General features: G+C 42.2%; 1 protein-coding gene across 4 annotated transcripts in view; it reads right to left on the minus strand.

Annotated features, from left to right (window-relative positions):
* LIMA1 (LIM domain and actin binding 1) overlaps nucleotides 1–17,134 on the minus strand; it is a 109,774-nt gene that overhangs the window by 27,756 nt on the left and 64,884 nt on the right. For all 4 annotated transcript variants that reach the window (XM_054527955.2, XM_002823222.5, XM_009247709.4 and 1 more), the window contains 2 exons: nucleotides 2,370–2,454; nucleotides 945–1,093 (listed from right to left, as the gene is read on the minus strand). In XM_054527955.2, the coding sequence (XP_054383930.1) occupies nucleotides 945–1,093; nucleotides 2,370–2,454 (234 nt within the window). The remainder of the gene's footprint in view (nucleotides 1–944; nucleotides 1,094–2,369; nucleotides 2,455–17,134) is intronic.

Below are 17,134 nucleotides of genomic sequence, written 5' to 3' on the forward strand. Positions count from 1 at the left end.
GCAATCTGCCCACCTTGGCCTCCCAAAGTGCTGGGATTACAGGCGTGAGCCACCACACCCAGCTGAATATCAAAATTTTCATGCTTACTGAGCACGTCACCTTCTTGTGATTTCTCCCTTTTTCTTATCTACTATTCTACTTCTTTAGGAAAACAGTACATCGTAAGGGTTAAAGATTAAGTAGACGATCTACTGTATGACTCCTTCATATGAAATTTCCAAAATAGGCAGATACATAAAGACAGGAAGTAGATAAGTGGTTGCCAGGGGATGAGAGCAGGGGAAGTTGAGAGTGACTACACAGGTATGAAGTTTCTTTTTAGGGTGATGGAAAGGTTCTGAAATTAAACAGTGGTAATGGTTGTACAACCTTGTGAATATGCTAAATATCACAAGATTGTATACTTTAAAATGGTGATTTTATATTATGTGAGTTATATCTCAGTAAAAAATCACAAAAAAAACCCTCATTAATGAACACAGCTGATATTTCTCTCCAGTCTTCTTCTTTCTTCCCTCAAAAGCCAAAATAAGCTCTCCAGTCTTCTTCCTTCTTCCCTCAACAACCAAGATAAAATAAGAGTTATATTAAATAAGAGTTATATTAAAACTACAATAAGAGTTATATTAAAACTACAACAAGAGTTATATTTAACAACAACACAAAGACTAAGTAGAAGAGCCAGGGAAACTCTCAATGATACTCACTGGTAACATCACAAAAAAAGTGAGTGGGGTGGGAACCAGGACTAAGAAAGCAAAGTCAGGATTAGACCATGGTAAGAACTGCAAATCCAGCGAGGGTAGGGTTCATGTGAAAACAGAACAGCTAGGGGACCAGAGCTCAGATATAAGGGTCCGGTGACATTTCCTAATTCCAGTACTCAGTGACCATCTGCTGGATGATGGAATGAATGAATGAGTGAATGATGCAGAACACATACTGTATAGTTGGTTGAGCTGCTTTGTTTGGATACAGCTGCCTGGTACTTGGCCATTCGATCCTTTATAGAGGTTTCTGAGAGGCGTGGAAGTTCCAGATTTCGCCTACTCTCATTTTTCTCCGAGTCAAACGTAGAAGATGGCAATTGACCTGGAAGCATCCAAATAACATGTTTTATTTCTGAGATGAGGTCTCACTCTATCACCCAGGCTGAAGTGCAGTGGCACGATCATAGCTCACTGCAGCCTCGAACTCCTGAGCTCAAGATATCCTCCTGCCTCAGCCTCCCAAAGCGCTGGAATTATAGGTATAAACCACTGTGACTGGCCAACATGTTTTATTAGAAGATAAAAGTGATTCAAATAATTTCAAAATTCTAAATTTTGGGTTATTGTTATCTAATGGCCAATATCTTCTATTAAAAGCACGAAGAAGAAAATCAGGAATATAATTGTCATTTATAAAGTAATATTCACTCACTTTCTTAGCATTAAAAGAACCTTACCATAATTGAGCATTGCATATTTTATTTATTTTTTGAGACAAGGTCTCACTCTGTCACCCAGGCTAGAGTATGGGGCAGTGGCATGATCATAGCTCACTGCAGCTTTGAAGTCTTGGGCTCAAATGATCCAACCACCTCAGTTTCCCAAGTAGCAGTGACTTCAAGGATGCACCACCACGCTGGGCTTTTTTTTTTTTTTTTTCTGTAGAGATAGGTCTATGTTGCCCAGGCTGGTCTCAAACTCCTGGATTTAAGTGGTCCTCCTGTCTCAGCCTCCCTAAGTGCTGAGATTACAGGTCGGAGCCACCATGCCTGGGCCCATATTTTAAAATTCTGCCTAATTTAACATGAAAAAGAGATCTCAATGCTTTTTAATTTGCATCTCTTTGATGACTAGGTAGCTGATGCTTCTCCTGTTTTTACTAATCTTTTCTTTTGTGAAGTGCCTGTATATGTCCCCTTTAAAACATAATTCCACTCTCAAAGTGTTATGTTATCACTGGTAATACAGGGTAACCAAACCTGATAGGGGACACAGCCCATCTACTGAAGCCCTCAAACCCCAGATGACTGGAGCCAAAACTGATCGTAGCACTTTACTTATAGCTCCTCAAAGCACCCTTTGGTTACCATAGGTTACCACTAACAAGGGTGGATTAAAAATATAAAAAAAGCGGCCGGGCATGACAGCTTATGCCTGTAATCCCAGCACTTTGGGAGCATGTCACCTTCCATCTCAAAAAAAAAAAAAAAGCTATTTCTTGAGAGCAATGAGATTTGAGAATGGCTTGCATCTAATATGCAGACTTCCTTTTAATTTGTGCCACTCTTCCTTTAAAAGCATTGGCTTCGAGTCCAAAAGATGTTACTACTAGTGAGTACTTCCTAAAGGACCTCATACACATGGAACTCTCTGCTTACCTGGGCCTATTTCCAGGTCATCTAGAGAATAGCTGTTTTCAGAGTTCTTCCTTCCACTTGCACTTCGGCTTTGGGCCCGGAGAATCTGGAAAACGAAACCCAACGATAAGTTTTGCAGAAACAATGGGAAATCTTGATGCAAGGTTCAACTTGCAAACCTTCTTTATAAATAAAATCCAGATTTGATTTTATATTTTATATTCCATAGAATTTTTTTTAAAGTTACAAATATCAAGCACTACATATTCACAGGTGCCCAGGGAAAAATAAGTAACCCTATATAGGTAATATTCTCTGCTAAAGATGGCTTTCTAACCAGCAAGCTTTGTAACACTTATTGGAGGGGAATCCTCACATACCAGATGACAATGACATGTCCTTCCAAACTGCCAAGTGCTGATGCAGAATCTGCTGTTTCCTTCCTCCATCTCATGTTATTTCTGCTATTGCTGCCTTAGTTCATGTCTTCATCATCTTTCCCTTGGACTACTGCATTATACCTCTTTAACTGGTTCTTCATTATCTTCCAATCCAGTCTCTATGATGCTGCCATTATCCCCAATAATACAAAGTAATTATCCAAAAATACAAATCTATTTTACCCTCCTTTTCAAAATTCTTTCAGAATTCCTACTCACTCCTGAAATTAAACCCAAAGTGCTTAGTAAGTCACAGAAGTCCTGTTCTAGATCTGGTCCTTACCGAGCCAGCCTCCTTTGTCCTTCTATTGCCTTACAAATGCCTGTTCCTTCAAAGACTCAGTGTAAGCACTATGAAGTCTGCGTACCTTGCCAACATAAATTTAGGTAATCTTTCCTCTGTTCTCAAGGTACCTGGTCAAACTGTTGGGTGACTGTCCCTCCACTGCACTGTAAGCTCACTGAGGGCAGAGACCATGCCTTTTTGTCCATATATTTCCAGGACTTACAGAAAAGTGGATGAAACAGATTTTTTTTTTTTTTTTGAGACAGAGTCTCACTCCGTCACCCAGGCTGGAGTATAGTGATGTGATCTTGGCTTACTGCAGCCTCCGTCTCCCAGGTTCAAGTGATTCTCCTGCCTCAGCCTCCAGAGTAGCTGGAATTACAGGCGCCTGCCACCACGCTCGGCTAATTTTTATATTTTTAGTAGAGACAGAGTTTCACCATGTTGGCCAGGCTGGTCTCGAACTCCTGACCTCAGGTGATCCGCCCACCTCGGCCTCCCAAATTGCTGTGATTACAAGCTTGAGCCACTGCGCCTGGCCAACAAAGATTTTTTTAATAAAGTGTTTTGTGATTCCATTAAATTACTACATTTATCTCTCTCATATCTAGGGTAGATCTTTAATGAAAGTTACAAATTATAATTTTTAAGACTGTAGTGTCAAAGAATATTCCCAGACATAGTACACAGGGAGTATGTCATGTTTATTCAGCTTATAATGAGAGCCTTACATCAGATCCTATCATTCAAATCTCAGTTTATTTCCAGACAACTTGAGGTCAAAAAAGATATCTGAAATCCAGTACGACAAGAGATAAGAATAAAACACTTAGCACCCTTTTGAGTTTAACATTAGTAAATAGTTACTAAATCTTTAAGTTCAATGGACTAAGCAACATTACTGTAAAGTTTGAGAAAGTGAGGCTGGGCATGGTGGCTCACACCTGTAAACCCAGCATTTTGGGAGACCAAGGCGGGCAGATTGCTTGAGCTCAGGAATTTGAGACCAGCCTGGGCAACATGGTGAGACCCTGTCTCTACTAAAAATACAAAAAATTAGCCAGGTGTGGTGACATGCACCTATGGTCCCAGCTACTTGGGAGGTTGAGGTGGGAGGATTGCTTGAACCAGGGGGGCAGAGGTTGCAGGGAGCAGAGATCGCTTCACTGCACTCCAGCCTGAGCAACAGAGTGAGACCCTGTCTCAAAAAAAAAAAAACGAAAGTGAACTATCAATCACTTTTACATATTTTTTATACCCTCTCCTTGGAGACAGAAAACATACCACATCAGAAATCAGAGCCAACGATTGGTCTGTTTATACCACACCAATAAGAATAGTTTCTTTCAAATTCAATATACATTTAATATATCTCCCAAGGCCAGGCACAGTGGCTCAAGCTTGTAATCCTAGCACTTTGGGAGGCTGAGACAGGTGGATCACTTGACCCCAGGAGTTTGAGACCAGCTTGGGCAACACGGCAAAACCTCATCTCTACAAAAAAGATACAAAAGTTAGGCTGGGCATGGTGGCTCACGCCTGTAATCCCAGCACTTTGGGAGGCTGAGGCAGAAGGATCACGAGGTCAGGAGTTCGAGACCAGCCTGACCAACATGGTGAAACCCTGTCTCTACTAAAAATACAAAAAAATTAGCCAGGCGTGGTGGCCCGAACCTGTAATCCCAGCTACTTAGGAGGCTGAAGCAGGAGAATCGCTTGAACCCAGGAGGCAGAGATTGCAGTGAGCCAAGATCAGGCCACTGCACTCCAGCCTGGGTGACAAAGCAAGACTCCGTCTCAAAAAAAACCAAAAGTTAGCTGGGCATTATGGCACGCACCTGTAGTCCCAGCTACTCAGAAGGCTGCAGCAGGAAAGTTGCTTGAGCCTGGGAGGCGGATGTTGCAGTGAGCAAAGATCATGCCACTGCACTCCAGCTTGGGCAATAGAGTGTGATCCTATCTCAAAAGAAATAATAAAAATAAAAATATATTATATACATATTACATATATGTGTGTGTGTGTGTGTATAATTTGTCTCCTTGCTGGGTGTGGTGGTTCATGCCTGTAATCCCAACACTTTGGGAGGCTGAGCCAGGAGGATCCTTTGAGTCTAGGAGTTCAAAACTAGCCTGGGTAACACAGGAAGACTCCATCTCTACAAAAAAGAATACAGTGAGCCGTGACCACACCACTGCATTCCAGCCTGGGTGATGAGTAAGACCCTGCTCAAAAAGTAATAATAATAATTTATATCCAGTCAGCTTTGCAATTTACATTGTTGATTTAAGTCTATTTTTTCTTTCTTTCTTTTTTTTTTTTTTTAAAGTAGAGACAGGGTCTCACCATGTTGCCCAGGCTGGTCTCAAACTCCTGGGCTCAAGGGATCTTGCCTCGGCCTCCCAAGGTGCTGGGATTACAGGTGTGGGCCACTGCATCTGGCCTGATTGGGTCTATTTTTAATAAAAACTAACACAAGCTGGAACAACACTATCCGTGCTATATCACACACAGGTCAGGCATACTTTCATGAATTATTAGACATCCATATGACTCACACAGCTCAACATACTCTTGCTCTAGGAGCAGCCGCTATCTGAAAATGAAGTGGCTGGGCGCGGTGGCTCACACCTGTAATCCCAGCACTTTGGGAGGCCAAGGTGGGTGGATCTCTTGAGGTCAAGAGTTCGAGGCCAGCCTGGCCAACATTGTGAAACCCTGTCTCTACTAAATATACAAAAATTAGCTGGGGTGGTGGTGCGCACCTGTAATCTCAGCTACTCAGGAGGCTGAGGTTGAGAATCACTTGAACTTGGGAGATGGAGGTTGCAGTGAGCAGAAATTGTGCCACTGCTCTCCAGGCTAGGTGACAGAGTGAGACTCCATCTCAAAAAAAAAAAAAAGAAACGAAAAGATAATGAAGATCTTGGTCAAGAGGAAAAGATATGTCTGGCAGGATATCCTCAATCCACATTTTAAATTTTTATTTATTTTGAGACAGAGTCTTACTCTGTCACCCAGGCTGGAATACAGTGGTGTGATCTCAGCTCACTGCAACCCCCACCTCCTAAGCTCACACAATTCTCCTGTCTCAGCCTCCCGAGTAGCTGGGATTACAGGCGTCTGCCACCACACCTAATTATTGGAGTTTTTGGTAGAGACGGGGTTTCACCATGTTGGTCAAGCTGGTCTGAAACTCCTGACCTCAAATGATCTGCCTGCCTTGGCCTCCCAAAGTGCTGGGATGACAGGCGTGAGCCAGCGCGCCTGGCCCACCTTTTTAATTTTGTTTTCAACATACTTCTTATTTGCTGATCATTAAAATAAAGAAAATTCCACATATTTATTCCAAATGCTGCTGCACTGGAAGATAACCACTACAAAAATTAGAATTTTCAAAACTCAAAATGGGAGAAAGCCTACTGATAAACTTCTTTTGAAAAAACAAAAGGGGCCGGGCGCAGTGGCTCACACCTGTAATCCTGGCACTTTGGGAGGCCGAGGCAGGCGGATCACTTGAGGTCAGGAGTTTGAGACCAGCCTCGCCCACATGGCGAAACCCCATCTCTACTAAAAATACAAAAATTAGCTGAGCATGGTGGCACGTGCCTGTAATCCTAGCTACTGGGGAGGCTGAGGCAGGAGAATCGCTTGAACCGGGGAGGTGGAGGTTGCAGTGGGCCAAGATCACTGCACTCCAGCCTAGGCAACAGAGCAAGACCCCATTTCCAAAAAAAAAAAAAAAAGAAAAAAAAGAAAAGAACAACCAAAAGGAAACGGGTTCTGCATTCTTAATACAGATATTTGCTTTCTGTCAAAGTTCAAGCACAATTCCAAGAATATGTGTTACATGTTACAACCTGCAGAGAGCTGTTTTCTGTCTAGTTGGAGCTAAACATCCTTCTCTGTCTTGTGTGAAGTCCCTGCACTGCTCTTATTGGGAGCATAATCATTTAGAACCAGAGCACACACCTTGCCAGGGCAGAGGCTTTCTTTGGTTTTAAATGCATAAAATTTCTCATCTTTGTTAGCTTTTAATTTAAACTGCTGGGTTAAATAAAATAAGGCCCCGTTACCTTTTTTTTGAAGTCTTTTGCTCCATGGGGGTATCAAAACTCTGCATTAATTTCTTTCAAGTACTAAAAAAGTACATGAACAAAGCCATTTGGTCTCAGAGAAAAATAGGAAGAGAACTGTCTCTGAAAAATCCCTCATACAGACTGTGGCTCTGAGGAGAAATACAGCTGTGAGGTAAGATGGGTTTTCATGATATTGCAGGTTCAGTGAAGCACAGCATTACTTTCAATATATTTCACCTCTAAACCACTCGAACATTAAGAATAACAAGGCTTGGCTGGGCATGGTGGCTCATGCCTGTAATCCCAGCACTTTGGGAGGCCAAGGCAGGTGGATTACCTGAGGTCAGGAGTTCAAGACCAACCTGGCCAACCCGGTGAAACCCCATCTCTACTAAAAATACAAAAAAATTAGCCAGGCGTGGTGGTGGACACCTGTAATCCCAGCTACTTGGGAGGCTGAGGCAGGAGAATTGCTTGAATCTGGGAGGCAGAGGTTGCAGCGAGCCGAGATCACGCCATTGCACTCCAGCCTGGGCAACAAGAGTGAAACTCCGCACCTCCACCAAAAAAAAAAAAAAAAAAAAAAGAATAACAAGGCTGGGCATGGTAGCTCACGCCTGTAATCCCAGCACTTTGGGAGGCAGAGGCAGGAGGGCTGCTTGAGGCCAGGAGTTTGAGACCAGCCTGGGAAACATGGTGAGACCCCGTCTCTGCTTTTAAAAAAAAAAAAAAATTAGCCAGGCATAGTGGTGATGCCTGCAGTCCCAGCTACTCCAGAGGCTGAAGTGGGATGATTGGTTGAGTCCAGGAAGTCAAGGCTGTAGTAACCTATGACTGTGCCACGGCACTCCAGCCTGGACGATATAACAAGGCCCTGTCTCAAAAGCAAACAAACAAACAAAAACGATCTCAAATCCATTTAAGATGAGTTTTATGATTCACATTTTCCAAGCGGTAATCTGAGGTACAGGAAGAAGGAGGGGTTTCCTCCAATATTTCTCAAGGAAGTAAAGGAACACAAAACACACACACACACACACACACACACACACGAATTCTGATACCAAAATACTCTTCTGTAACAGACTTTTATCACATTTTTGCTTTTACTCAGACACTTGAGGGAGCCTTAATCATTCTAATGTCAAGGAAAGAGAATAGACAAGATACTTTTAAGACTTTCTGGAATTTCCTGAGGCCTGGCCTCACCCCACCCTGAAGTCCTCCTTCCTGTCAGCTGACAATAACTCTTGTTAGTATGAACATCCCTTAAATATTCTCTGTGAATCCATAAATCAAACGCACCAAGATGTACTAGTAAGAGGATAAAAGTTTGGGGCTTTTAGACAGTAGTCTGTAGAATTTTTTTCTGTATTTTTAAAAACAGAAATAAAGTAAGTTAGGTTCTAAATAAGTAACAAAGCAGGATTTCCTGTCTTTTCTACACCTATCTTCAGAAAAAATTATCTTTAAAAGCTGATTCTCAACACTTTAATTTACTGAGAGTCCCCTACCTCACTTAGCCACTTCCTTCAACCTTTCAACTTCAGCTTCCTTTGGACCCTGTCATCTCACCAAAGTCAAGGGCAGAGGAAGGTTGGCTTTTAGGGAAAAATGGAACTTTGCTGAACTATGCATGGAAATCGGGGTATAGATAAAACCTAGCCTTGATTTATTAAAGTATTGAGAGAAAAATTTCTTTCTTCAGGGACTCTCTTAGAGAGTTAATGTAAGTAAAATAATACACATAAAAAGAGATTTATCTCCAGGTGGTAGGATTTCTCTACATTTTTTGTATTCCCAAGCATTCTACAAATACTTTGTGTTAGTCTTAAAATTAGGAAAAGAAAAAAAAAAAGAAAGGATAACAAGTCATATCTATTAATTTAAGTAGACAAAAATGGTAAAACCAAATGCTAATGCTTTGGGGAATGTGTCCTTATATTGTACTAGTGGTGTTACAATCTTGAGGACAAGCTGAAAATATACAAGAATAAACAATAAATCATACCTTTTGATGTAAGAACAATGTTTAATGAATTATATCTTTTAAATTTAATTTTTTATTTTTTTTGAGACAAAGTCTCACTCTGTCATACCACTGCCCAGGATGGAGTGCAGTGGTATGATCTCAGCTCACTGCAACCTCTGCCTCCCAGGTTCAAGCAATTCTCTTGTCTCAGGCTTTTGAGTAGCTGGGATTTCAGGTGCATGTCACCACGCCAGGCTAATTTTTGTATTTTTAATAGAGATGGGGTTTTGCCATGTTGGCCAGGCTGGTCTCGAACTCCTGACCTCAAGTGCTGGGATTACAAGTGTGCCTTGTGCCTTGGCCTCCCAAAGTGCTGGGATTACAAGTGTGAGCCACCACGCCAGGCCCCAAACTCACAAGCTTCTAACTCGAGTGCTTTCATTCATATCTCTTGCATTCCAATGTATTTCTTCTGTTCACTGTCCTGATGCTTTTCAATTAGTTAAGCATAAAATGTGGGAAGACAGAGTTAAAGTCTTTGAGAACATAGCTGTTTTTATGTTTTCAATTTTTCCCAGTTTCCTTAGATTTCAAAGATATGTAGGGCCCATTGTTTCTATCCAATAAATAGTTATTATAATATCCATGAAGATAGTGCTATATGGTAGAAGGGGTACTACCGAATTTCAATCCTGTTCTGATATTAATTAGCCACATGCCATGGGGCATATCAATTAACTTCTCTGACCTCATCTAATCGCATCTGTAAAATTGGGATTGTAAGGTTCTAACTGACTGAGGGCAGTGAGCTGGATTAAATAACTTCTTAAACTCTCTTAAGGTTCTAGGATCTATATGTCAACAATTTTGATAGCAATTTCTCACTCATTGTAACTCACTGATGAGTTAGAATGAGTTAGAAGGCTAGAGGAAATGACTCGTAAATATATTCATCTGGATACACACCTGTGTTGTCTAATTTAGGAATGAGTCCACTAGCAGGAAGACAAAGGTAGTAATATTTGTACTGGGGGGAGATGAAGTCTTTCTAGTCCCCTTGAAGTCTAATATAGCCAACATTGCTTAAAGAATATTCCAGTCCCCTGACATTGCTTGTTGATATGTTTTACTATAATGAAACTGGTTAAAAACCAGTACATAGTTAGTGGACATGAAAGTAAGCAGAGAAGAAGAGATGAGTGGTCTCTAGCTGGCACATCAAGGACAGTCATTTAGGGCAAGGAACAGTTAAAAATATTGGAATTCTTTGACTGCATCTTTACCCTGGATCAATTATTATCTTACCACACATACACAAAGAGTTATTAAGAGTAAATAAAAAATTTATGCTGATATGTAGTCTTTACAAGAAGTGTACCACTACAGATAGATGTCAGTCAAAATAATGCTGAGGACAGCCTTATTAACATTTTTGAAATGACAAGAGAAGCTATAAACTATAGGTGAATATGCTAAATCAGCAAAAAGTTAGTTTTATCAAGATATGTGAGAAAGAATGCATTGATAGAAAAACAAAGACAATTCTTGTGTACAATTAACAATAATATGCAAAACCAATTATCCACATTTAAAGCACTAGCAATGTATCTATTGAAGATTAAATGTTAGGTCAAGGTAAAAGTCAAGATTCACTGCCAGGCAAATTAAAGATATACTCCCCTACGTTGAGATGACTGTATAGACTCCACATTGATGTTAATAGTTATTCAAATACCTTTCCTCCCCAAATTTACTTTAAAATTTTAACTTAAAACCATGCAATTTGGCTGGGCGCAGAGGCTCACACCTATAATCCCAGCATTTTGGGAGGCCAAGGCGGAGGGTTCACAAGGTCAGGAGTTCAAGACCAGCCTGACCCACATGGTGAAACCCTGTCTCTACTAAAAATACAAAAATTAGCTGGTGTGGTGGCATGCGCCTGTAATCTCAGCCACTCAGGAGGCTGAGGCAGGAGAATCGCTTGAACCCGGGAGGTGGAGGTTGCAGTGAGCTGGGATTGTGCCACTGCACTCCAGCCTGGGCGACAAAGCAAACAAACAACAAACAAACAAACAAACAAAACTATGCAATTAATAAAATTATGAACATCCTCAGAATTGTATTCTTCTTGGGATATAATTCTAAATAACTTAAGACATTCAGAAAGCAGAAGAAAAATTTTTATCTTAACATTAAGTAGATAAAGGAACACATACAATTATTAACTAAGGAAGATAAGATGTTATGAATAATTTCTGTAACAATCTGGGGATTCCCTATGGACACCTACCCATTCATCAAGAAGGCCTATATAAATTATTTCTTTGATGCAGATTACAGATTGGCTATGAATAAGTACCTGATGAACAGAGATCATCACACTTTAGCTTGGTTGCCTTACTCTCTAAAGACTCATTCTACTACATCAGCTCATATATGCTCTTATGTATGAGTGTTATGCAAAACTAAACAAAATACCAAGTGTCACTTCCAGGAACTTACAAGAAGAAAAACCACAAAGATGTTGGAACAAGTGAAGTTTTTGTTGGCATTTTGATGCTATCTATACATATCATGATCCTGGTGCTAAGAAGAACTGAAATTCAGAGGGAAGCTGAAGGGCTGGGAGTCTACGGGGAGAGGTCACAAACAAGAGAAAACGGTGATGGGTCAAAGGAAACTTCCTTTGTTATTTTATATAGGTCTATTTTACCTGAATATATTGCTTTATTTTTATTTTATTTTTTTGAGGCAGAGTCTTTCTCTGTTGCCCAGGCTGGAGTGCAGTGGCACAATCTCGGCTCACTGCAAGCTCTGCCTCCCAGGTTCACGCCATTCTCCTGCCTCAGCCTTCTGAGTAGCCGGGACTACAAGCGCCCGCCACCACGTCTGGCTAATTTTTTTTTTTGTATTTTTAGTAGAGACGGGGTTTCACCCTGTTATCCAGGATGGTCTTGATCTCCTGACTTCATGATCTGCCTGCCTTGGCCTCCCAAAGTGCTGGGATTACAGGCCTGAGCCACCGTGCCCAGCCTGCTTTATTTTTATAATATAAAATCCCAGCACTTTGGAAGGCCGAGGTGGATCACTTGAGGCCGGGAGTTCGACACCAGCCTGGCCAACATGGCAAAACCCCGTCTCTACTAAAAATACAAAAATTAGATGGACTTCGTGGTGCACACTTGTAATCCCAGCTACTCAGGAGGCTGAGGCAGAGAATTGCTTGAACCTGGGAGGCTGCAGTGAGCTGAGATGGTGCCACTGCACTCCAGCCTGGGCGACAGAGCGAGGCTGTCTCAAAAAAAAAAAGGCAACATGACAATAACTAAACATGGGTCATAACTAGTTGGTCAGTTATCTTTTTCATAAAAGGATGTCCTGAATGGTTATCTTGGCCACCAGATTATCTTGTAAAATCCAGATTAATACATATAAGGAATTAGGAATGCTAAACCACATTCGCTAAGTGTCACCGTGGCATTTCTTTTCTTTTCTTTTCGAGAGAAGTTTCGCTCTTGTTGCCCAGGCTGGGATGCAATGGTGTCATCTCAGCTCACTGCAAACTCTGCCTCCTGAGTTCAAGTGATTCTTCTGCCTCAGCCTCTCGAGCAGCTGGGATTACAGACATGCACCACCATCTCCAGCTAATTTTTGTATTTTTAGTAGAGATGGGATTTCTCCATGTTGGTCAGGCTGGTCTCGAACTCTCGACCTCAGGTGATCCACCCGCCTCGGCCTCCCAAAGTGCTGGAATTATAGGCGTGAGCCACTGCTCCCGGCCCACTGTGGCATTTCTTTTGATGATAGGTTACATTAATCCATATACCACTCATTCACTCATAGGAAGTAGAACCATCATATTCAGGCTGGGCGCAGTAGCGCTTTGGGAGGCTGAGGTGGGCAGATCACCTGAGGTCAGGAGTTCAAGACCAGCCTATCCAACATAGTGAAACCCCATCTCTACTAAAAATACAAAAAAAGTTAGCTGGGAATGGCAGCGGACACCTGTAATCCCAGCTACTCGGGGGCTAAGGCAGGAGAATTGCTTGAACCTAGGAGACAGAGGTTGCAGTAAGCCAAGATTGTGCCACTGCACCCCATCCTGGGCGATAGAATGAGACTCTGTTTCAAAAATAAATAAATAAATAAATAAAACCATCATATTCAGCTAAACCACCTGACCTAAATAACCTATCTATTCATCAAAGGTAGAGAATAAGTGAGAAATAGGCTTTAATCAATTTTCATTATTTGGAAGGCAGCTATGCTTACCACTATACCACCAATGCCACCTTCCTTTTATTAAATAAATACTATGAACTAAATTATTGACCACTAGGGTATAAAAACATCCTTACTTTTCTTCTCGAATTTATAAAAATAAGTTTTTATTTTTGCCTTATCTAGTAGCAAACACAAAACTATCCTGACTTAAAAAGCCAACATTGTTCTTTCTCTTATTTTTTCCTTGGATCACAAATTCATATACAGTCAAGCAAGCGCCCCAAAAACCCCAGAATTGAAAACAGGTGTATTCCCTTCAGAAAAATCAAAGCTAGAATGTTTAGCTATTAAAGTGTTTCTCTCCAGACTGAGATCAAGTGACTTCACTGCAGTGGCTCAAGAGTGGCTGACTCCCTCCTTCCAAATCAGCCCATCATAGAACACCTATTGCTAAGTAGCAAAAGCCAGAGGCTTAGACTGGATCCCTCATAACTGGAGACTTCAAAGTGTTCAGAACTTCAAGCCTGGCCTATGAAGTAAAATCTTTTTTTTTTTTTTTTTTTAAGTACAATTGCAATTTTATTCTTCTCCAGAGGCTAGTTTTTCTTCAGTCCTTAAGAACTCTGCTCCTTATACGGGCTTCGGTGGCAGTCATGGGGCAGCACCGCAGGTCTACAGTGGGGTGGAGGTATTCGGTCCTTGCGGGCTTCACGACCTTGATTCCTGGCGGTCATGGGGCAGCACCCGCAGGTCTACATTGGGGTGGAAGTGTTCGATCCTTGCGGGCTTCATGACCTTAATTCCTGACTACCGTGCTGTGAATGGCACAACTCACACAGTAATGTAGCTTCACATCCAGCCTGGGAAGTACACAGGCATCCAGGACGCTCACTTCAGAAATATCGCTGACTGCTGCAGCCTCTACATTTCAAGTGATGAATTTCTTTCTTTTTTTTTTTTTTTGAGACGGATTCTCACTCTGTTGCCCAGGCTGGAGTGCAGTGGCGCGATCTCGGCTCACTGCAAGCTCCGCCTCCCGGGTTCACGCCATTCTCCTGCCTCAGCCTCCCGAGTAGCTGGGACTACAGGCGCCTGCCACCATGCCCGGCTGATTTTTTAGTATTTTTAGTAGAGACGGGGTTTCACCATGTTAGCCAGGATGGTCTCAATCTCCTGACCTCGTGATCCACCCGCCTCAGCCCCCCAAAGTGCTGGGATTACAGGCGTGAGCCACCGCGCCCGGCCTATGATGAATTTCTTAATAAGCCTTGTCATTGGGCACACAGTGGGCACAGTTTATGCAGCAAATTGGCTGCAGTGAATAGCGTACACCTGGTTGCGGCCCTCTTTGGCGTGACCATTGTTTCTTCTTTTCTTTGTCATCTTGGAGGTACAGGCCCAAGAAAGATGAAGTAAAAATCTTAATTTGAGGGTGACTAAATGAGTGCTTCAAGACCACTTACCCCAAATCCACATTCTGCAAGACAGTTCAAGAAAAAAGGCAAAGTAGCCGTCTACCTCAAGGCTATGGGCTCCACAATACTTAGCACAGTTGTCCCCAAGTGTAAACACTTCCCATGGCGCGCTTCTTCCCTGTCTCCCAGGTTAGGCACAATGATGCCAAGGCGCTCTGTCATTGACACTCTCATCCTTTAAGAATTTCAGGCTGGGTGTGGTGGCTCATGCCTGTAATTTCACCAGCTTGGGAGGCCAAGGCAGGAGGATCACTTGAGCCCAGGAGTTTAAGAACAGTCTGGGCAACACAGCAAAACCCCATCTCCATAAAAAATTTTAAAAATTAGCTGAGAGCGGTGGTACACACCTGTGGCCCCAGCTATTTGGGAGGCTGAGGCAGGGGGGTCAAGGCTGCAGTGAGCCATAACTGTACCACTGTACTACTCCAGCCTGGGCAACAGAGTTAAGACCATATCTCCATAAAAAAAAAACAACAAAAAAACGCATTTCAAACAATAACAGTAGTTTAATTCTTCCTTTGGAATCTAGGTAAAACTGGTCTTCTCTATAAAGTCTACTATGTTCTGGTCTTGTTTCAAAAAGTATAAACACACTGAAATTAAAACATGAAATATTAAGAATAAAAGATTCAAAAAGTAGCAATTGGGGGATGAGTATTCCAAGGTTTGAGTATAAGACTGGCTACGAGACTATACAGGTAGGTTGAGCTCAGAATATAGAATACCTGACAGAATTGTTAAAAATAATCTGGACTGAGACTGGGCGTGGTGGCTTATGCCTGTAATCCCAGCTCTTTGGGAGGCTGAGGCAGGCAGATCACCTGAGGTCAGGAGTTCAAGACCAGCCTGACCAATATGATGAAACTCCGTCTCTACTAAACATACAAAAATTAGCTGGGCGTGGTGGCGGGCGCCTATAATCCCAGCTATTTGGGAGGCTGAGGCAGGAGAATTACTTGAACCTGGGAGGTGGAGGTTGCAGTGAGCCGAGATCACGCCAATACACTCCAGCCTGAGTAACAGAGAGAGATTCTGTCTCAAAAATAAATAAATAAATAAAAATAATCTAGACTGTTTTCAGTATGGACAATGATGCTTATTTAGAAACAGCAATAAAACCAAGGGTGGCTGTGTTCCACTCCCTAAGCAGTCCATTAAGTGACAAATCAGGAAATTAAAAATGGCACATACAAAAAGCACTGAAACCTAGAAGCCCAGGTGAATCTTATGTCTCTTCCATCTTCTTGTTTTTAAGGGACAGGGATCTTACTGTGTTGCCCAGGCTGGAGTGCAGTGGTGATCATGGCTCACTGCAACCTCAAACTCTCATGCTCAAGCAATCTTCTGCCTCAGCCTCCTAAGTAGCTGGGACTATCAATGCATACTACCACACTTAATTTTTAAATTTTTAGTAGAGACGAGGTCTGGCTATGTTGCCCAGGCTGGTCTCAAACTCCTGGGCACAAGCAATCCTCCTGCCTTGGGCCTCCCTAAACTCTGGGATTACAGATGTAAGCCACTGTGCCCAGCCTCTTCCATCTTCCTATACCTTTAGCAATCAATCTGGTTGCCCAGTGCTATCAGCCATCTAGTAGGATCTTTATTTTTATTTTTATATATTTTTTGAGACAGAGTCTCACTCTGTTGCCCAGGCTGGAGTGCAGTGGCATGATCTCGGCTCACTGCATCCTCCACCTCTCAGGTTCAAGTGATTCTCCTGCCTCAGCCTCCCGAGTAGCTAGGACCACCAGCACACGCCACCATGCCTGGCTAATTTTTGTATTTTTAGTGGAGACGGGGTTTCACCATGTTGGCCAGGCTGGTCTCGAACTCCTGGCCACAAGTGATCCCCCAACCTCTGCCTCCCAAAATGCTGGGATTACAGGCTTGAGCCACCACGCCTGGCCTAGTAGGATCTTATATGGAAAGTTTTTCTCCTCTCCAAGCAGCCTTAGAGAGATAGGCTTGTTCTGACCCATATCTCACTAGATATTTATGAGAAAAAGTGTCTCACCATATCCTTACACATAATCAGCATTTTTGTCTGCTACAGTCCCAGTCACTTCCTACCTTTGGCCAGTTTCAACATGCAGCAGCCTTTTGCACTGAATCTACATTGTGTGTACTGGCATGACATCAGCTGTCCTGTTCCTAGCAGGGTCTGGGAGGAGGAGACTTACAATGGTGCTTTGAGTCACAACAAAGCCCCTTCCTCTCTATTTAGGATTTCTGACATTTTTTCCTTCCACTTAAAATTCTTCTTCCCATTTAAATAAAAAAAATTTTTTAATTAAAACCATAAAGGGGAAAGG

This window comes from Pongo abelii, chromosome 10, assembly GCF_028885655.2.
Source record: "Pongo abelii isolate AG06213 chromosome 10, NHGRI_mPonAbe1-v2.0_pri, whole genome shotgun sequence".
Taxonomy (NCBI): Eukaryota; Metazoa; Chordata; class Mammalia; order Primates; family Hominidae; genus Pongo; species Pongo abelii.